The 21970-nt window shown below is 38.0% G+C and overlaps 2 protein-coding genes across 3 annotated transcripts in view; one reads left to right on the top strand and one right to left on the bottom strand.

Annotated features, from left to right (window-relative positions):
- Positions 1-4060, bottom strand: part of LOC140925594 (matrilysin-like) — an 11780-nt gene extending 7720 nt beyond the window's left edge. The window contains exon 1 of the mRNA XM_073375513.1: positions 3930-4060. Coding sequence (XP_073231614.1) covers positions 3930-3944 — 15 coding nt within the window. The 5' untranslated portion in view covers positions 3945-4060. The remainder of the gene's footprint in view (positions 1-3929) is intronic.
- A 3690-nt stretch (positions 4061-7750) lies between these two features.
- On the top strand, positions 7751-12411 carry LOC140926595 (uncharacterized). 2 transcript variants are annotated; one of them, XM_073376318.1, is made up of 6 exons: positions 7751-7849; positions 9839-9902; positions 10339-10517; positions 10861-11121; positions 11529-11624; positions 12194-12411. In XM_073376318.1, exons 2-6 carry the CDS (start codon positions 9842-9844, stop codon positions 12347-12349), a joined length of 753 nt encoding a protein of 250 aa, XP_073232419.1. In that variant the 5' UTR covers positions 7751-7849; positions 9839-9841; the 3' UTR covers positions 12350-12411. The 2 variants fall into 2 exon arrangements, with proteins under 2 accessions (XP_073232419.1, XP_073232420.1); XM_073376319.1 differs by having other exon boundaries at positions 7771-7874.
- The last annotated feature ends 9559 nt before the right edge of the window (positions 12412-21970 follow it).

Here is a 21970-nt window from a genome sequence, read left to right as displayed (position 1 = left end):
AATATCAACTTGTTTAAAGGAGAATTTAGGTCCTTAACTTCTTGAGCTCGAGATCATGCCCTTTCAATGAATTCCTTAATCATCGGGTTCAATTAAAGCATTAAGAACTTCTTCTGTTGTGGGCTCTTGGTCATGGCCGCTTCCTTCACAACTTTCTCTACAAACAAGTTGCTTGATAGCGGGAACATCATTCACTTTAAAACCTCCTTTCTTTAGGAAGAATCCCTGAAGGTCACAAACTTGGAAGTATTTCGCTTTTAGCTTGTAATCTTTGATCTTGACCAGATCACGAGCGGTTCTTTTTAAGTTGTCATTCGTGCACGTTATGACGTCAGCAATCAACTGAGACTCGTCGCCACGGCCCTCAACAATACTATTTCGAATGTGCTGGAATTCTCCAGTTACGTGAGTCACCCATTCTTCCAGAAAACCATTGCATTCAAACCTCTTTTCCTGAGGTTCTTTCTTTTCCGGATTTGGAGAATGTTTCACTGTGTAGGTGACTGCATATCTGATTAAGTATCAAGGTTTCTGACTTCGTTTTCAGTTAGTTCGAGGCATGGTACGCCTAACTCCGGATCAAGCCTCTTAGAAACCAAAAAACCAACATCTGGTAGGCCTTTGATGAGGCAAGCAAGTTTCCATCTCCTCCTTCCACTATTCGTTTGCAAAAACTCTTGTTCAGTAATAGATGTTGGGTTTTACCTTCTCGATCTTTGTATAAGCCTTAGCGAATTCATCTCTATTTAAATACAGTCAATGTTACGGGGACCAGAGTAAAACAAACTTTGTATATTTCCATAAATACAAGAGAAAGACAATTAACCCACATTATTCTTTATTCAAATATTTGTGTCGAATAGCAGAAATATTTTTGGACCTGCCTTGGGTGATGACGAGAGAAATAATGGGTCAGTGAAGGAACGAAACGATCCCGGCAACAATCGCGGGACGCATTTCGGCACCAGTCCCCTTATCGTCACTAAAGTGGCGAATGGAGTGCAACCAGTGAAAATCGCAAATTGAATAGCGCATGCACAGAGAGTTTAAGAACTTTTGTCGCATTTGAAGGACGTCATTTGTTAAAATTTTTCTCTAATATAAACCATGACAAAATTTGCCTTTACCATTTAATTAAAAATTATGAAACGCGAACACACCTCCACTTAAGAACAACTTTTAGAATATATTGCGCTATACATAGCTTCTTGTCTAAAAAACCTGGGAAAAAAAAGCTGCCGTTCAAACCCTAAATTTTGTCTGCGAGAGCATCCGGTTCAGTTTCGGCTTTAGTTTCACTCGCCGAGAAAAACTGTCTGCGAAACCGAGCAGAGAATAAATTTCCGTGACGTCAGCTGTTAGAAACCAATCACAATTCACCTTGCATATTCGAAGAAGTAGCGTGGATCTCCCGCAAACGCGTGGAAAAATGTGGTGGAAGATGCACAGGAAAGAATGGGAAGTTTTCGAGTTCGAAAGACTCAATTAGCATCAAGAGGAAGCCTTGCGGCTTGTCGTTGAATGAAAGAGCGATGTTTTCGTGAATCTTCCAACTGGTTTTGAAAAGTCTGTAGTATTTCAGGCTTTGTCAGGAGCCCTGGCTTTGTCTATTGTGTATTCTTATGTGAAACCATCAAACTAGAGAGGGAAAAACCGGATGTTCTCGCAGGCTATAACATGTGTACATGTACAGTAGCCCTTTTTCTACACTGGGAACCACAGACGTCGTTTTTTCCTCAGAACGACACGTTTACGGATCGTGGGACTGATTGATGAAATAAACACCAAGAGGATTCATATTAAATAAAATAATAGGGGACATTTTTTCATCTATTTGCCTACGGAGTCACTGAGTTATCACTCCTTGTCGTTTTGATCATATTCGAAACGATAAATGTCCTAATGACAGTAGACGCATCATGCCGTTTGTTGCTTCTGTAAGTTCCTTTCTGGTTCCTCGCAGGAAAGTACGCTTTGGAGAACTCTTCGATAGTATGTCAGGTGCCGCTTTAGATATTTTTTAGTATCCTTTATCTTTGAAAGCTAGGACATGTGGTAATTGATTTCCAATGCTTGATTGCTTCTTGGTTCAGACAGAACTTTGATCAGATCGAAAGCATTTTGTATTTGTTCTTATATTTCTTTAAATATATGTTCTTTTCTAGGATTTAATTTCCATAGTTTTTTATAAGATGAGTCGAAGCGTCGAAGCTGAAATGTCATCTTGACTATGATCAATTCACCGCTGTAAATATTTATTTCACGCTGGGTCCGGCCCAGGTTTATAATATTTCAGATAATTGCTTTGTGGAGATACTTGTAGGATTCTGAAATATTTACGAGCGATTGTCAGACTCTGAATCAGTCAAGCATGTGTCTGTACAATCAATTCACCACCTTTTGTCGGCGCTGGTTAAATTGAAATAAATCGCGGGTCTGAGCGAGATTTTATTAAGCTATGTTATTTTCCTTTCACTGTAGGGATTATTTTGTCCAGATTTTGTTATGTCACGTACTGACGTTTTTTATAAAGCGAAAACAAAGACCTTCATCACATACATACCTTAGGAAGTCGTTGCTTCACAAAGAAGTCAGCATTCAACGTCGCAGGAAACCTCGTTATAGTTGTGAAATTCACGTTCCAAATCGTATGAATTCTCATCAGAATCCAAGACACGCCGGCGCGCGACGTCGCGATGAGTCACTCGAGCTGCACTCTATCCTTTGATCTGACTGGCGAACGTCAAAACAAAAGGTTTTACGTCAGGGAAATCGTTTTGTCGCTCATGTTCGCAGACGTTATTTTTCGGAGGGAGAGAAGCGACGACCACAGATACGTCTGCGTTTCGCAGGCTACAATCGCATTTAAAATCGAGCAAATGAAGGTTTTTTTATTCTTGTTAATACTGTCTTAGACGAATCAAGTTAAATTGTGTTAAATACTTAAAAATGTGACAAAGATAAAACTAAAAACTGACTTACGGTTTAAAGTGACAAAATAAAAAACAAAAGTAACAATGTTTGCACGTGTAAATGAAAAAAGTGAAAACATGTTAAACAAACAGTTTTGCCCGGATGGAGTCTGATTGTGTGTTTAGGCTTAGTTTCTTCTCCTCAATAAACAGCATTTCGTAAATCAGGCAATCTAATTTTCCTGCACTTCTTGAGCACGAAAAAGTTGCTACTCAAGTCGCCTATGGTTTTTTCAGCGGGCCGTGGACATTCTTTAAATGCCTCCCGATTGGCGAGTGATGGTGTTCATCAATGCGTTGATGTAAATGCCGGCTCGTGTAGCCGCGGACATACTCTGCATCGCGCATTGTTGATTTATAAAGGGTGGTTTAGACTCACGCATTTTAAAATCATTATGCACCAATTTTTTGGCTCCTAAATACTGGCTGAAGGATGTAGCCGATTTACAAAATGACAGAAACAGAGAAAGACGTTCAAAACTATTGAGGCAAGACGACGGCGTCTTTGAAGATTGCCAGGCTTCCTGAGGCTTTGATAGGAATTCAAATTGGTGTCCGATCTTGCAAACCACACACTGACCACAACTTTTTGAACACAAATCCCTAGTGCGGATGAACCCAAGTCTTTTGCTTTGTGGCTTTTTTCCTGGCAGCCGAGTCTAAACCGGGCAATCAATTGTGGAGAAAAGTCTTCCAAAAATTTAGAAAATGAGGCATTGGGCAGCAGAGAACAAATTATTGTTAAATTTTACAACTTTCACACAGCCTGCGATAGGAACAACGAGTTGAATTGTACATTAAAAAAACATTAATTTTCCATTAATGGTGATCAAGATTTTCATTAGCGTTGCGCAATCAGCTTGTTCAAAATTGTTAGCATCTTTTCCTTAAAAACCAAACAGAAACTGAATATAAATAGGGATAGATTATAAATCATTTTAAAGACAGTTTTCTTACCTTTTTCGTCTCCATCTCTTAGATTCGATTGTCTTCTGTTACCGTCAGCAGAACAGACAAAAACTGATGGTGACTGTATTTCACTCTTTTGTAACTTAAAGGCAATATAATACGATACCTGTATCTACCATTAATTTCTGTCATACGCTCGGAACATTACTTTATGGCAACTTCAATTTTCCCCCTGCTAAAATGTCAAAAGAACATAGTAATTGCCTTGCATAAACCAAAGGTGATACCAGTTCTCATGTGCAAATATATATATTTATCAGAAAATATTTACTGACTTACTTCATTGGTTTCATAATCTTAACCTTGAATAACCGTCTTGGGGCCGATTCCGCCTAATGTTCATACAAAGAAATATTTAAAAATGGAGGAACGTAGCATGAATTTGTCCATGAAAATACGGATTGTACAATGTGATTTTGACTCCAGTTTTACTCAGAGTGGCAAACAAAAAAAACACTAACAAATTTTTATCCAAGACCTCGATGTGTCATACGAATCGAAGGTATAGATAGTTACTCAAGGAACAGCCAAATTATCCTTGCTCGAACTAGAGAAAATCTAAAACTTTCGCTTCCGGACTCGGTATAACTAAAACATCGAGTTTATCATCCATTACAATTCTAATTTAGAAATTTAATGATTTCATTCTGAATCCACTCTGTAGAAATATCACTGCTAAATGTCGTTTTAAACTTTTAATTTACTTGTACCTTAAGAAAGCCCTAATCGCACACAGTCGCTACACTAGTTTGTATCCTACTGACTACAGAAGAAGCAAAAATCGCCACAGACGGTAATAGTGCGTGGCTTTTCCATGCAACTTTGAAGTAGCTTCAAATACCCGTAAAACGGAGCACTAATGAAAAGAGGGGAACCGGGTAAAATGGGCGTCAGGAGTTTGTCGTTCAAATAATGAGTGTTTTAGTTTTATAATTTGTTTAACTACGGAACACAAAAGAGTTCTTAAGAACTCGTTTAAATGTGCCCGTGCAATCCAAATCAAATTTGAATTTGGAATTAGGTGTTGGTTTTTGAGGAGAGGGAAAACCGGAGTACCCGGAGAAAGACTTTTCGGAGCAAGAAAAAGAACCAGAAATAAACGAAACCCAGGCTTGAAATGAATTTAAGGGTTAATTACAAACATGTTTTTTAGTTTTGTAGTACATATTCATTCTAATCTCTTTTTAACTTATGAAACTGGAGAATGGAAGGCTTGAGCAAAATTTCTCGTCGAACCGAGCAGTTTATCGGTCACTATTTTACTTCGCCGAAATAATTCATTACCGAGATTCAAGGTGACTTAGTGACTTCGAAGGGTGGCTGTCTGTTCAAGAAAATCAATTCTTTAATTTCATCTAAAAACAGTTTTCAGGCGAGAAAATTTATGAAAAGTTTCATGAAAAAAAATTCAATTCCCTTACAGATAAATGTTCGAGTAATAAACTTCAATACGAATTTAGCACATGAAATTGATTGTAGTCTAGATCTATAACCAGCATAAAGAACCGGTAACACGAGCAAGCACTCGATAAATAAGTCTTATTTTCACACTGTAAAGGAAAAGCTTCGTGGGGCGTTTACTGATGAATTTAAAAAATCGTCGTAAAACATGGAACTTCGAATTGAAGAGTAAAGTTTGTTTTTTCTTGCTGAAGACTGAGGTCAGGGATACCTTACAGAAAGGAAAATCATTTTTTGGAGGAGCCATGAAAGCTCCCATATAAAAATGGCTGAGGTCTTTTAGAGAAGTTGCAAATGGCCCTTAGCTTGAAATTTTTAGTCTTAATATCCGCTTCCCAATATCAAAAAATGGCTCTAACTGCGTTGTAGCGCTTGGATACACAAAAAAAAAGCAAAAAAGACATGTTCAAAAATATCCCCATATATATGGATAATTTTATCTTGATTCATTTTATTGCGAAATATTTTTTGGACAGATAATAAACAAAATTGCAAGAAGCCGCTATATTCAAACTATTGATTCGGACATACACTTGCTGCCGTCTAATAATGTATTCAATTAACTAAAGTATAACTTTTAGTTGCATTTCGTTCTCCTTTTTACATCAAGAAAAATAACAGGGCAAAATAAGTATTTCGCAGGTAAGCAACAAAATAAACCATGCAACATTAAGCTGCATTAAGGCTAAGGGATTTGTCAGCATTTGACGCCTTTGCCTCAGTGAACTTTCCACCCAATTTCAGCCCTCCAAAGTTCTAGCAGTCAAAGTAAGGCAAATCTCATTTATTGGTAATTATCTTGGAGATAGTAAAGTATACAATGAATATTTCAATATTTTACAAGTTCTTTGAAGTATGTAAGAAGTCACTATAAGATGTATTTCTCTAAGGTGGAAGGCAGAGCAAAAGGAAACCAAACGCTTATCCATTTCATCGCAGAGCGAGAAGAGCAAAAGCTTGGAAAATATTGATTCGGGCATATACTTCAAAATATAAATCATAAAAGACACGCTTTGCAGGAACCCTGTAATTGAATCGAATCTATATAGGGTAATAATTTATTTAAAAACTTTTTACCGAGCAAATTTACAGGGTTCAGAGCGCTCGTTCTTCCAGTGAAGCAGACGAAATTAGTATCCTTCCAAATTTCTAATGGTATCTCTTTTTAACCTATGGAATTGGATAAAGGAAGGCTTGAGCAAAATTTCTCGTGATAGTTTCCTTACCGAGCACTGTAACTCCAAATAATTAGACGGAGTGTAGCTAAATGTCGTGGGTAGTGGGTGCGGGTAAATGTCGTGGGTAAAAAAAGGTATAGAAAAAAATGAAAAAGTAAAGAAAATGAAAAAATAAATACAAAAAAGTTGTAAAATATTTATGAAACGAAAATCTCCGACTTCTTGATTGCCCTTTTCATGACTTCTTCTTCGTCCTCTTCCTGATATTTCCTTAGCCACGTGGGACTAGACCTGGGTCCCCTTTCACAAAATCACTGTACAAAAGACATGTTGCCGATGAAGATTTATCCACACCTGAGCGATCGCCGCAAAAATAAACGAAACAGAAGTAAAATACGTCGAAACGTGCAATTTGCAGAAAGTATGGGACAGCTCTGACTCGCTGAATGGAAATAGCTGCTTACTATAATTAATCTTTATTCGATCTACAATTCTAATGATCAGCGGAGATTTTTTAACACGATGGAATGGAATCATCGTGGGAAAAGGGAGGGGAATTGAGGGGGGTGGGGATAGAGGACAATCTTGAGCTACTTCATGTTTTTGGATAGAAGTCTTTTTTAAAGAAGTTTTATAGTTTTAGGTCTCTTAGCTTACGGAAGGAACCACCTTCATGCCAATTTCAATTTTTCTTCTTTTGCGAATTTTTTTTTTAACCACGATATTTACCCAAACCCACGACCCACGACCTCTACCCACAGCCCACTACCGACGACCCACGACACTTACCTACACTCTCTAATAATGTATTCGATTCTATTCTTGTTATCGTGTCTGCAGCCCAAATTCCTTGGAATTTTAAGCATATCGATTATTTCCATATCCACGTGAAATGATAAATTATTTTTCAATCAAAGTTTCAGCAATTTATAAGAAAAAAATGTTAGTACATTTCTTTATTTTTGGCTGTCTTTTTCCTTATTTTTCACATCAAGAAAAACAGCACAAAGAAAACAGGTACAGGAATTTGTCATGATTTGACGTCTTTGCCTCATTAAACATTCCACCCCAGTTCAGCCCTTCAAATCTCTAGCAGGTGAAGTAAGGTGAATCCCATTGGTCAAATGTCAACCAATCACGTTACGTTTTTTTGGAGTTTTTAAAATATACATTTAGCAGATCGCATAAAAGCTCAACATCTGCAAGTAGGTTATAGTACCCGAGTAACAGAAGGAGCAGTAAGAAGATAGCCAGAAATTTGAACGAAACGTAAGTTTCCTAAAAAGTGAACATTGTAAGTAAAAATGCTCATAATTCTTTTTTTTTTTCTGTTACTTTTTGATTTAGTAGTTTATCCTTTTTAAGAATAGTAACTTGATTATTTACTTTATGCTTCTCAGTTCCACATCATCTAAAGGCATTTTCTGCTCCTGTACCTGTTCGCGGAGCTTTCTACCAGCTTGGTTATTCTTTTTCACGAACATAACCACAGCTAGCCTGCGAACCGCAGACGTATTTCCGGTCGTCGCTTCTTTCCCTCCGAAAAATAACTTCTGCGAACATGAGCGACAAAATGATTTCCGTGACGTAAAACCTTTTGTTTTGATGTTCACCAATCAGATCAAATGTCATAGAATGCAGCTCGAGTGACTCATCGCGACCTCGCGCGCTGGCGTGTCTTGGATTTTGGCGAGATTTACCAGATACGATTTGGAACCTGAATTTCACAACTATAACGAAGTTTCCTGCGACGTTGAAAGCTGACTTCTTTGTGAAGCAACGGCTTCCTAAGTTGTATATGTGATGTGGGTCTTTGTTTTCCCTCTAAAAAATACGGTAGTTCTTGACATAACAAAATGTGGACATAATTAATCCCAACACTGAAAGGAAAATAACATCATTAGCTTAATTACATTTCGTAAAAGGTGGTGAATCGATTGTACAGACACATGCTTGACTGATTCAGAAATCTCTGACAATCGCTCGTAAATAATTCAAATTCCTACAAGTATCGTCACAAAACAATGATCTCAAACATACAGTAAACCCCGGACCCAGCGTGAAATAAATATTTAGAGTAGTAAATTGACCTACGAAGCCTCGACTTATCTTATAAAAAACTATGGAAATTAAAACCTTGAAAAGAACATATATTTAAAGAAATATAAGAACAAATATACAATGCTTTCAATCTGATCAAAGTTCTGTCTGAGCCAAGAAGCAACCACGGATGTCCTAGCTTTCAAAGATAAAGGATACTAAAAAATATCTAAAGCGATACACGAAAAACTATCGAAGAGTTCTCCAAGCATACTTTTTTCCTGCGAGGAACCAGAAAGGAACAGAAGCAACAAACGTCATGATGCGTCTACTGTCATTAGGACATTTATCGTTTCGAATATGATCAAAACAACAAGGTGTGATAAATCATTGACTCCGTAGGCCAATAGATAAAAAATTTCCCCTAATCTTTTCTTCAATATTAATCCTCTTGGTGCTTATTTCGTCAATCAGTCCCACGATCCGTAAACGCCTCGTTCTGAGGAAAAAATACATCTGTGTTTCCCAGGCTAGAAAAAGAGCAGCTGTACACAAGCTATAGCCTGCGAGAGCATCCGGTTTTTTCGCCTCCAGTTTGATGGTTCCACATAAGAATACACAATAGACAAAGCCTGAAATACTACAGACTTTCCGAAACCAGTTGGAAGATTCACAAAAACATCGCAAGGCTTCCTTTTGATGCTTGTTGAGTCTTTCTAACCAGAAAACTTCCTATTCTTTCCTCAACGCACCTTCCGCCATACTTTCCGACGCGTTGGCGCAAGATCCACGCAAAAACTCGCGCGTTACTTCTTCGAATAGGCGAGGTAAATTGTGATTGGTCACTAACGGCTGACGTCACGGAAATTTTCCTCTCGTTTCGGTTTCGCAGACGGTTTTTCTCGGCGGGTGAAACTAAAGCCGAAAACACCGGATGCTCTCGCAGGCTAAACCATAGCCTACAAATAATCGTTTATATAACATTTCTGTTTTTAGTGAAAAGGCATTGACTTAATTGTAGTGATTGATGTTTATACAAATATACGATTATACATATATTGTTTTTTTCCAATATGATTTTTTTACGGTTCATTTTTTTATTAAAATGTGAGTTTATTTTGCAATATGAGTTCCTTGACTCCCTGAATAAGAGCTTTTGGCATAAAAATAACTAGCATCAAAGCCTTGTTTTTGTAAATTCATATTTTCTTGCTCAAGGAAATGGCGTTGTCGGGTGTTATCCTAATACTGATGCCTGCTGTGTTTATGAGCGCTTATGCAGGTAAGAATGGCTTTAGAATTCATTTATTTATATTTTACTATGAAATCACCGTTTATATAAGATCTCAGTTTGAATAAAATCATAATAATCAATACACTGCAAGCAACCAACTTCACCAACCAGCCACAAAACCAACTGACCCAACCAACCACTCATGAAACAAGCAAACGAATGAACAAACGAACAAACCGACCAACACAACAGTCTCTAAACCAGCCGACTAACCAACCAACCAAACGAATCTAAAGAAAATACATTTTTTTCTGTATTAAGTCTCATAAGCTAAAACGTCGAACAAGTACTGTCTAGAATCAAGGCTGCAGTCTCTCCATTTTGACTGCCCTACTTGATTTAGGACAGATAGGAGCCACGTGGTCTGCTAGTAGAAGTCGTCTATTGGCTGAAAGAGATTTATGTATTTCTTTAAAAATTTCAGTTGATGACCGCAATTTTGCGAGAGCCCACATTCCATATTTGCGTTTCGATGGAGGTGCAAGAGCAAAGCACTGCTGGCCTGACGAGGCTAAAGACTCCAACGATGGAAAATGCAAAGACTTCAATTCTAAAGCTCCTATCTACTACGATGTTGTTGATTGTGCTGATAAATATCGCAAAGTGAGTTTTCCTGTTCTAGCCGTTTTTAACTATTTTAAGAATAAAAACTATTGCTTGCTCGTTTTATTCTCCTCCCCAAGAGACCGAGTACAAAGATTGAAATGGCTCTTGATTCATGGAAACCCCTGTTTCCATCTTAATATGAACTTATCAATGTTGATTTGCAAATAGCTCCACGTTATTAACTATAAATATTATGATTGTTAACTCTTTCGAATCTGGTTCGCACTCATTTCTGTCTCCTGTAGTACGCTCCAATCCGTGCCCGCGATCAAGCTTAGTACCGCTGACATCATACCGTAGACATCTTCTTATAATAATGATAATGTCTGAATTTTTTCAGCTTGTCTGGTGGTTTTGGTATGGCAGACAAAACCCTTGCACCGGTTCTTCCGGAGCGCACGACAACGACTGGGAACACATCACCATCAACTTCATCAAGGACGGTTCTGGTGCATGGAAGCAAGACAGCGTAACCTGGTTCCAACACGATGGCTGGTATACAAGACGCAACACTGCTAAGAGTCCCAGTGTTTACGTGGGCAAGAACGCTCACGGAAGTTACGACAACTGGTGTGATGGCAGAGGATTTGTTTGGGAGCAGGTAAGCCGGAAAACCGACGGTGGCTGTTTTTACAGCCCTCGAGGTGGATACTATCCAAATGTCTCTACATACTTCTTCCTGTTATAAGGAAAACAACTGAATATGTGTTATTGTTTTCTCACAATATAATTGAAAACGTTACAAGACTAACTTAACTTTATAATGTTGTCACTCAGAAATGATTGAATGATATGTGCCAAAAAAAATTAAGTGAAATGAAACAGTTATTCGCCTCGGGCTCAGCAAATATTGGTCGCCGATATTCACTTCAGTAGTTGCTAATTCGCCTTACAATAGGGTAGCCAATCAGATCGCGCGCTTACTCATATCCAGTCATTGTCTAAAAGTATATGATAAATGAGATTCAGTATGTTAATACTTTTTCATAACATTGTTTACATTCCTAGGATTATTGCGCTGGAGGGTGTGGCTACTGGGATGATTTCCGTAACGACAAAAAAGGAAGACGTTGGACACCAACCAACATCAAGCACGTGTCTGAGGTAACTTATCAAAAAGGGGTCCATTCTGGTGACATATGGTATCTTAATCTCTGTTAATACGGTCACCAAAGGAAGAAATCAAGAGTTACCATATTATAAGGTTATCCCGGCGTACTAGTCAACGACGTATGCGCTAGTTGCCCGTTCGTAACCTTCTCCTCATCGGTTTTCAGTCGGTTTTGTGCTCGCACACACTTCATAATGACGTCATTCGAATGTTTTGATGTGGGAATGATATCAAAAACGCTTCTTCAAACTCTTAAATCTTTTCAAAACGTAAGGAAACCACAATTTTTTATTTCATATAATCAAAACGCACATCAAAATGTATGCTCAGTTTTCTCAAAAATTTGACGCGAAAAGCGACATTATCACTGGAGACACGCTTGGTTTTACTTCGCTTCTACCGAATACGTCCTTAAGCGTGTGTACCATAGAAAACTCACTCTATAAGAAAATATTCCGGCATTAACATTATAACACTTGTAATGATTTCCATAATATATCCTCATGCATCATCACCAATACCATCATAGTCAGTTGTTATCTTATTGTATCATTTTCTCTAGGTTACTGGTAGAGTGGCTAACAGAATCAAAGACGAGAAATATTTTGATGACACCAGGCTCAACAGGTGTATTGGCGCCAATTCTCGCTGTGTGAAGGGACCATGTGGATGCTGGCGAAATAACCACACTTTCCCAGCCCCTAAATGTAATGTCTAAGAGACGAAATTAATGAAACAAGGGAAATAAACCATCAGTGAATACCCTGGCAAAAATATATATACCGTAAAATTCCGAAAATAAGCCCCTCCAAATATAAGCCCCCCAACCGGGAACGCAAAAAACCCTCCGTTAAATCGCCCCTCCAAATATAAGCCCCCCAGGGGCTTGTACATGGAAAATTACCCTCAAATACAAAGTAAAACAAAGCAAAAACGGTAAATTTGCTTCCAACTATAAGGCTAGCCCAATCGATTTCGAAACGCAAATTTCCCTCCGTAGATAAGCCCCTTCAAATAAAAGCCCCTCAAAAAATAAGCCCCTCAAAAAGGGCCTTTGAAAAATATAAGCCCCGGGGATTATTTTCGGAATTTTACGGTATATGTATGTGTGTGTTTTTTATATGTAGTTTTCAATCAGTTATTTCATGATTATTGATGCATGCATTCATTCATTGGTCAATGCCGTCGAGGAATCATTCACTCCTTCATCTACTGAGGGCGGATGCCCTCAGGGAAAGTTCTGAATTTTAGAGCCTCAAAAATCCAACTTCTAGTGCTTTGGGGACTGCCAAATCTTCAAAAATGCAAATAAGACTTCAAACACGCCGGCTTGCAAACAAAATGTTTATCGTAAAATAAAAATGAACAAAATCTAAGAGAATCACCAGTGTCCCATTAATCTTATATCACTTTTGTTCCAAATTTTGAGTGATTTCCCCTTTTGAAAGCTTTCGTTTCCGACTGATGCCCCCTCTCGTACTCGACAACATCCTCGATTTTGAATTTAGTTTATGCATTTTGATTGTTGGCATGTTGATGACTCTGAAAAGGTTGCAAAAATCTTTTATCAGAGGTTGCGATTGGAATTGCTCTATCTCGCTAAATGCAGACTAAAAGTAACACAGGTAAACTTTTCAACCGCGTTATTGGCCACAGCCGATTATTGGTTCAAAATATGGATACAGAGAATGATTCAGAAAATTTGATCGAATCCCTTCCTGTGAGTCATGCACGATATTATAGGGCTAAGCAGCGAGAGACGCTAACGAATGCATAGCACTCTAGGGTAGGTGAAATTGTATACGCGAGGTCACAATTCTGTATACCTTCGGTAGACAATTTTCATAACATACATTCAGTATACTTTTACATATATTTTCCGCAAACAATCCACATACCATTTATACCCTCTTTCTGAAATTTTGAAATTAAGCGAAAATGAAAAGGGCGATATTCTTGACAAGACAAAAATTTGAAATTTTTTTAACATTTTCTAATAATTGCAGATTCATTTAAGACAATGCCTTTAGCATATAGTATTATTATTAGGAAGTTTGTGGCGAATTTAATATATCTTAATTCAATTTGTCTACAAAAAAGTGCAAATCCTAAAAATTTTTCACGAATTTTTCCTGCAAGTGTTCGACCAAGCTCATCTTTTGCATTTGTTTTCAGATTCTTTACGCCAATCGTTTTCCCAGGAGTTAACCCAAACTCTAACCCTAGGGTTAAGCTTAGGGTTAGGGTTAGATTGGGGTCACTTCCAGGATAAAAAATTTTTTATCTACACAAGTTTTAAAGATTTTTCCCTGGACGTCTTCGACGATAGTTATGTTTTCCATTTGGTTTCAGATTCTCAACGCTTATCGTTTTTCCAGGAGTTAACCCCAACCCTGACCCTAGGGTTAAGCTTAGGGTTAGGGTTAGGGTTAGCTTGGGGTCACTTCCGGGATAAAAAATTCTTCATCCTCACAAGTTTTGAAGATTTTTACCTAGAAGTCTTTGACGATACTCATGTTTTGCATTTGGTTTCAGATTCTCAACGCTCATCGTTTTCCCAGGAGTTAACTCCAACCCTAACCCTAGGGTTAAGCTGAGGGTTAGCTTGGGGTCACTTTCAGGATATCAAATTTTTCATCTACACAAGTTTTAAAGATTTTTCCCTGAACGTCTACAATGATACTCATCTTTTGCATTTGGTTTCAGATTCTCAACGCTTATCGTTTTCCCAGGAGTTAACCCCAACCCTAACCCTAGGGTTAAGCTTAGGGTTAGGGTTAGCTTGGGGTCACTTCCAGGATAAAACATTTTTCATGTAATCAAGTTATAAAGATTTTTCTCTGGACATCTACGACCGTACTGATCTTTTGCATTTGGTTTCAGACTCTCAAAGCTTATCGTTTTCCCAAGAGTTAACCCCAACCCTAACGCTAGGGTTAACCTTAGGGTTAAGCTTATGGTTAGCTTGGGGTCACTTCCACGCTAAAATTTTTCATCTAGACAAGTTTTAAAGATTTTTCTCTGAACGTTAAAGAGGATACTCTTGTTTTGCATTCGGTTTCAGATTGTCAACGCTTATCGTTTTCCCAGGAGTTAACCCCAACCCTAACCCTAGGATTAACCTTAGGGTTAGGTTTAGAGTGAGCTTGGGCTCACTTCCAAGATAAAAAATTTCTATCTAAACACGTTTTAAAGACTTTTCCCTGGACGTCTCCGACGATACTTATGTTTTGCATTTGGTTTCAGATTCTTAACGCTTATCGTTTTCTCAATAGTTAACCCCAACCCTAACCCTAGGGTTAAGCTTAGGGTTAGGGTTAGGGTTAGGTTAAGCTTGGAGTCACTTCCAGGATAAGAAATTTTCTATCTACACAAGTTTTTAAGACTTTTCCCTGAACATCTACGACTATAGTCAAGTTTTGCAATTGGTTCCAGATTCTCAACGCTTATCGTTTTCCCAGGAGTTAACCCCAACCCTAACCCTTGGGTTAAGCTTAGGGTTAGCTTGGGGTCACTTGCAGGATAAAAAATTTTTCTATCTACTTTCTACTTTAATCATCTGGTTCAAAGCATTAAGAACTTTTTCTGTTGTGGGCTCTTGGTCATGGCCGCTTCCTTCACAACTTAACTTTCTCTACAAACAAGTTGCTTGATAGCGGGAACATCATTCACTTTAAAACCTCCTTTCTTTAGGAAGAACCCATGAAGGTCAAAACTTGGAAGTATTTCCCTTTTAGCTTGTAATCTTTGATCTTGACCAGATCACGAGGGGTGCTTTTTAAGTTGTCATCCATGTACGTTATGACGTTAGCAATCAACTGAGACACGTCGCCACTGCCCTCGACAATACTATTTCGAATGTGCTGGAATTCCCCAGTTACGTGCGTCACCCATTCTTCCAGAAAACCATTGCATTCGAACCTCTTTTCCTCGCCGCACTTGACATCTTTAATGATGCGCTGTTTCGGATTTGGAGAAAGTTTCACTGTGTAGGTGACTGCATATCTGATTAAGTATCAAGGTTTCTGACTTCGTTTTCAGTTACTTCGAGGCATGGTACGCCTAACTCCGGCTCAAGCTTCTTAGAAACCAAACAACCAACATCTGGTAGGCCTTTGATGAGGCAAGCAAGTTTTTCCTCTCCTCCTTCCACTATTTGTTTGCAAAAACTCTTGTTTAGTAATAGATGTTGGGTTTTACCTTCTCGATCTTTGTATAAGCCTTAGCGAATTCATCTCCTTTTGCCACTGACGAGAACACAGTCAATGTTATGGCGACCAGGGTAAAACAAACATTGTATATTTCCATAACTACAAGAGAAAGACAATTAAACCATATTATTCTTTACTCAAATATTTGTGTCGAATAGCAGAAACCGCCTTGGACCTGGACCCGCCTTGGGTGATGACGAGAGAAATAATGGTACAGTGAAGGAACGAAACGATCCCGGCAACAATCGCGGGACGTATTCCGGCACCAGTCCCCTTATCGTCACTAAAGTGGCGAATGGAGTGCAACCAGTGAAAATCGCAAATTGAATAGCGCATGCACAGAGAGCTTAAGAACTTTTGTGGCATTTGAAGGACGTCATTTGTTAAAATTTTCTCTAATATAAACCATGACAAAATTTGCCTTTACCGTTTAATTTAAGATTATGAAACGCGACCACACCTCCACTTAGGAACAACTTTTAGAATATGTTGCGCTATACAGAGCTTCTTGTCTAAAAAACCTGGGAAAAAAAAAAGGTGCCGTTAAAACCCTAAATTTTGCCTGCGAGAGCATCCGGTTCAGTTTCGGCTTTAGTTTCACTCGTCGAGAAAAACTGTCTGCGAAACCGAGCAGAGAATAAATTACCGTGACTTCAGCTGTTAGTAACCAATCACAATTCACCTTGCATATTCGAAGAAGTAACGTGGATCTCGCGCAAACGCGTGGAAAAATATGGTGGAAGATGCACAGGAAAGAATGCGAAGTTTTCGAGTTCGAAAGACTCAATAAGCATCAAGAGGAAGCCTTGCGACTTGTCGTTGAATGAAAGAGCGATGTTTTCGTGAATCTTCCAACTAGTTTTGAAAAGTCTGTAGTATTTCAGGCTTTGTCAGGAGCCCTGGCTTTGTCTATTGTGTATTCTTATGTGAAACCCTCAAACTAGAGAGGAAAAAACCGGATGCTCTCACAGGCTATAGCATGTGTACATGTACAGCGGCCCTTTTTCTGCGCTGGGAACCACAGACGTCGTTTTTTCCTCAGAACGACACGTTTACGGATCGTGGGACTGATTGATGAAAAAAGCACCAAGAGGATTCATATTAAAGAAAAGGATAGGGGAAATTTTTTCACCTATCTGCCTACGGAGTCACTGAGTTATCACACCTTGTTGTTTTGATCATATTCGAAACGATAAATGTCCTAATGACAGTAGACACATCATGCCGTTTGTTGCTTCTATAAGTTCCTCTCTGGTTCCTCGCAGGAAAGTACCCTTTGGAGGGCTCTTCGATAGTATGTCGGGTGCCGCTTTAGATATTTTTTAGTATCCTTTATCTTTGAAAGCTAGGACATGTGGTAATTGATTTCCTATACTTGGTTGCTTCTTGGCTCAGACAGAACTTTGATCAGATCGAAAGCATTTTATATTTTTTCTTATATTTCTTTAAATATATTTTCTTTTCTAGGATTTAATTTCCATAGTTTTTTATAAGATGAGTCGAAGCGTCGAAGCTGAAATGTCATCTTGACTATGATCAATTCACTGCTGTAAATATTTATTTCACGCTGGGTCCGGCCCAGGTTTATAATATTTCAGATAATTGCTTTGTGGAGATACTTGTAGGATTCTGAAATATTTACGAGCGATTGTCAGACTCTGAATTAGTCAAGCACGTGTCTGTACAATCGATTCACCACCTTTTGTCAGCGCTGGTTAAATTGAAATAAATGGCGAGTCTGAGCGAGACTTTATTAAGCTATGTTATTTTCCTTTCACTGTACGAATTATGTTGTCCAGATTTTATGTCACGTATTGACCCACATCACATACATAGCTTAGGAAGTCGTTGCTTCACAAAGAAGTCAGCATTCAACGTCGAAGAAAGCCTCGTTATAGTTGTGAAATTCACGTTCCAAATCGTATTTATAGTAACTCTCGCCAAAATCCAAGACACGCCAGCGCGCGAGGTCGCAATGAGTCACTCGAAATGCATTCTATCCTTTGATCTGATTGGCGAACATCAAAGCAAAATGTTTTACGTCAGGGAAATCGTTTTGTCGCTCATGTTCGCAGACGTTATTTTTCGGAGGGAGAGAAGCGACGACCGTAAATACGTCTGCGGTTCGCAGGCTACAATCGCATTTAAAATCGAGCAAATGAGGGTTTATTTATCTTGTCTTATACGAATCAAGTTAAATTTTGTTAAACACTTAAAAATAAATATAAGCGAAAAAGGTTTAACACAACGTTTCGATGTCGCCATGACATCATTATTAAGTGACAAAGATAAAACTAAAAACTGACTTACGGTTTAAAGTGACAAAATAAAGAACAAAAGTAACAATGTTTGCACGTGTAAATGAAAAAAGTGAAAATATGTTAAACAAACAGTTTTTCGCAGATGGAGTCTGATTGTGTGTTTAGGCTTAGTTTCTTCTCTTTAATCCGCGGACATACTCTGCATCGCGCATTGTTGATTTATTAAGGGTGGTTTAGGCTCACGCATTTTAAGATCATTATGTACCAATTTTTTTGGCTCCTAAATAGTAGTTGAAGGATATAGCCGATTTACAACTGAAAAAGACAGAAACCGAGAAAGGCGTTCAAAACTATTGAGGCAGGACGACGGCGTTTTTGAAGATTGGCAGGCTTCCTGAGGCTTTGATAGGAATTCAAATTGGTGTCCGATCTTGCAAACCACACACTGACCACAACTTTTTAAACATAAATGCCTAGTGCGGATGAACCCAAGCCTTTTGCTTTGTGGCTTTCTTCAGGGCAGCCGAGTCTAAACCGGGTATTCATGTGCCTTTTTTGTAGTTGCAATTGCCAGAACTCAGTGGAAAAAAGTCTTCAAAAAGTTAGAAAATGAGGCATTGAGCCGCAGGGAACAAATTCATGTTAAATTTTACAACTTTCACACAGCCTGCGATGGGAACAACGAGTTGAATTGTACATAAAAAAAAATAATTTTCCATTAATGGTGATTAAGATTTTCTTTGGCGTTGCGCAATCAGCTTTTTAAAAATTGTTCGCGTCTTTTCCTTAAAAACCAAACAGAAACTGAATATGAATAGGGATAGATTATAAATCATTTTAAAGACAGTTTTCTTACCTTTTTCGTCTCCATCTTTAGATTCGATTGTCTTCTGTTACCGTCAGCAGAACAGACAAAAGCTGATGGTAGTTATATTTAACTCGTATGTAACTTAAAGGCAATATAATGCGATACCTGTATCTACTGTTAATTTCTGTCATACGCTCGGAACATTACTTTATGGCAACTTCAATTTCCCCCCTGCTAAAATGTCAAAATAACCTAATTGCCTTGCATAAACCAAAGGTGATACCTGCTCTCATGTGCAAATATATATATTTATCAGAAAATATTTACTTACTTCAGTGGTTTCATAATCTTAACCTTGAATAACCGTCTTGGGGCCGATTTCGCTTAATGTTCATACAAAGAAATATTTAAAACTGGAGGAAGGTAGCATGAATTTGTCCATGAAAAATACGGATTCTACAATGTGATTTTGTCTCCAGTTTTACTCAGAGAGGCAAACAATAAAACACAAACAAATTTTTATCCAAGATCTCGATGTGTCATACGAATCGAAGGTATAGATAGTTACTCAAGGAAGGGCGAAATCATCCTTGCTCGAACTAGAGAATATCTAAAACTTTCGCTCCAGGACTCGGTATAACTAAAACATCAAGTTTATCATCCATTACAATTCTAATTTAGAAATTTAATGATTTCATTCTGAATCCACTCTGTAGAAATATCACCGCTAAATGTCGTTTTACACTTTTAATTTACTTGTGTCTTAAGAAAGCCCTCGTCGCACGCAGTCGCTACACTAGTTTGTATTCTATTGACTACAGAAGAAGAAAAAATCGGCACAGACAGTTAGTGCGTGGCTTTTCCATGTAACTTTGAAGTAGCTTCAAATACCCGTAAAACGGAGCACTAGTGAAAAGAGGGGGACCCGGTCAAATGGGCGTCAGGAGTTTGTCGTTCAAATAATGAGTGTTGTAGTTTTGTAATTTGTTTAACTACGGAACACATTAGAGTTCTTAACAACTCGTTTAGTAAATGTGCCCTTGCTATCCAGATCGAATTTGAATTTGGAATTAGGTGTTGGTTCTTGAAGAGAGGGGAAACCGGAGTACCCGGAGAAAGACTTTTCGGAGCAAGAAAAAGAACCAGAAATAAACGAAACCCAGGCTTGAATTGAATTTACGAGATAATTACAAAGATTTTTTTAGTTTTGTAGTACATATTCATTCTAATCTCTTTTCAACTTATGAAACTGGAGAATGGAAGGCTTGAGCAAAATTTCTCGTCGAACCGAGTAGTTTATCGGTCGCTATTTTACTTCGCCGAAATAATTCATTACCGAGATTCAAGGTGACTTAGTGACTTCGAAGGGTGGCTGTCTGTTCAAGAAAATCAATTCTTTAATTTCATCTAAAAGACAGTTTTCAGGCGAGAAAATTTATGAAAAGTTTCATGAAAAAAAATTAAATTCCCTTACAGATAAATGTCCGAGTAATAAACCCAGTGGCGATTGTCAATACGAATTTAGCAAATGAAATTGATTATAATCTAGATCTATAGCCAGCATAAAGAACCGGTAACACGAGCAAGCACTCGATAAATAAGTCTTATTTTCATACAGTAAAGGAAAAGCTTTATGGGGCGTTTACTGATGAATTTAAAAAATCGTCGTAAAAAAAGGGAACTTCGAATTCAAGAGTAAAGCTTGTTTTTCTTGCTGAAGACTGGGGTCAGGGATACCTTACAGAAAGGAAAATCATTTTTTGGAGGAGCCATGAAAGCTCCCATATAAAAATGGCTGAGATCTTTTAGAGAAGTTGCAAATGGCCCTTAGCTTCAAATTTTTAGTCTTAATATCCGCTTCCCAATATCAAAAATGGCTCTAACTGCGTTGTAGCGCTTGGCTACACAAGAGAAAGTTAAAAAAGACATGTTCAAAAATATCCGCATATATATATATGGATAATTTTATCTTGATTCATTTTAGTGTGAAATGTTTTTCGGACAGATAATAAACAAAATGGCAAGAAGCCGCTATATTCGGACATACACTTGCTGCTGTCTAATAATGTATTCAGTTAACTTAAGTATAACTTTTAGTTGCATTTCGTTATTTTTTGCTGTCCTTTTATCTTTGTTTTGTTTTCACATCAAGAAAAACAACAGCGCAAAATAAGTATTTCGCAGGTAAGCAGCAAAATGAACCGTGCAACATTAAGGCTGAGGGATTTGTCTAGCCTGAAATTCACCCGATTGCTTCGAGTCGTTTTCTCCTCTCAACAACTGAGGGAGTGATAACGACTCGAAGTAATCGGATGAAATTCGGGTTAGGAATTGTCAGCATTTGACGTCTTTGCCTCAGTTAACATTCCACCCAATTTCAGCCCTCCAAAGTTCTAGCAGTCAAAGTAAGGCAAATCTCATTTATTGGTAATTATCTTGGAGATAACAAAATATACAATGAATATTTCAACATTTTACAAGTCTTCGAAGTATATAAGAAGTCACTATAAGATGTATTTCTCTAAGAAGGAGCAAATGGAAACGAAAGGCTTCTCCATTTCATCGCAGAGCGAGAAGAGCAAAAGCTTGGAAAATATTGATTCGGGCATATACTTCAAAATATAAATCATAAAACATACGCTTTGCAGGAACCCTGTAATTAAATCGAATCTATATAGGGAAATAATTTATTTTAAAAACTTTTTACCGAGCAAATTTACAGGGTTCAGAGCGCTCGTTCTTCCAGTGAAGCAGACATAATTAGTATCCTTCCAAATTTCTGATGGTATCTCTTCTTAACCTATGGAATTGGATTAAGGAAGGCTTGAGCGAAATTTCTCGTGAAAGTTTCCTACCCGAGCACTGTAACTCCAAATAATTAGACGGAGTGTACCTAAATGTCGCGGGTCGTGGGTGTGGGTAAATGTCGTGGGTAAAAAAAAGGTATAGAAAAAAATGATAAAGTAAAGAAAATGAAAAAAATAAATACAAAAAAGTTGTAATATATTTATGAAAAGAAAATCTCCGACTTCTTGATTGCCCTTTTCACGACTTCTTCT

The sequence above is a fragment of the Porites lutea genome, chromosome 2 (assembly GCF_958299795.1).
Source record: "Porites lutea chromosome 2, jaPorLute2.1, whole genome shotgun sequence".
Classification (NCBI taxonomy): Eukaryota; Metazoa; Cnidaria; class Anthozoa; order Scleractinia; family Poritidae; genus Porites; species Porites lutea.
Note: the sequence above shows the minus strand (reverse complement) of the source record. Positions and strands in the feature narration are given on the sequence as shown.

Coding starts and splice junctions, on each gene's coding strand:
- LOC140926595 (XM_073376318.1), top strand. CDS start 9,842: ATGGCGTTGTCGGGTGTTATCCTAATACTGATGCCTGCTGTGTTTATG. Junction 9,903..10,338: donor GTTTATGAGCGCTTATGCAG/GTAAGAATGGCT, acceptor TAAAAATTTCAG/TTGATGACCGCAATTTTGCG. Junction 11,625..12,193: donor ACATCAAGCACGTGTCTGAG/GTAACTTATCAA, acceptor CATTTTCTCTAG/GTTACTGGTAGAGTGGCTAA.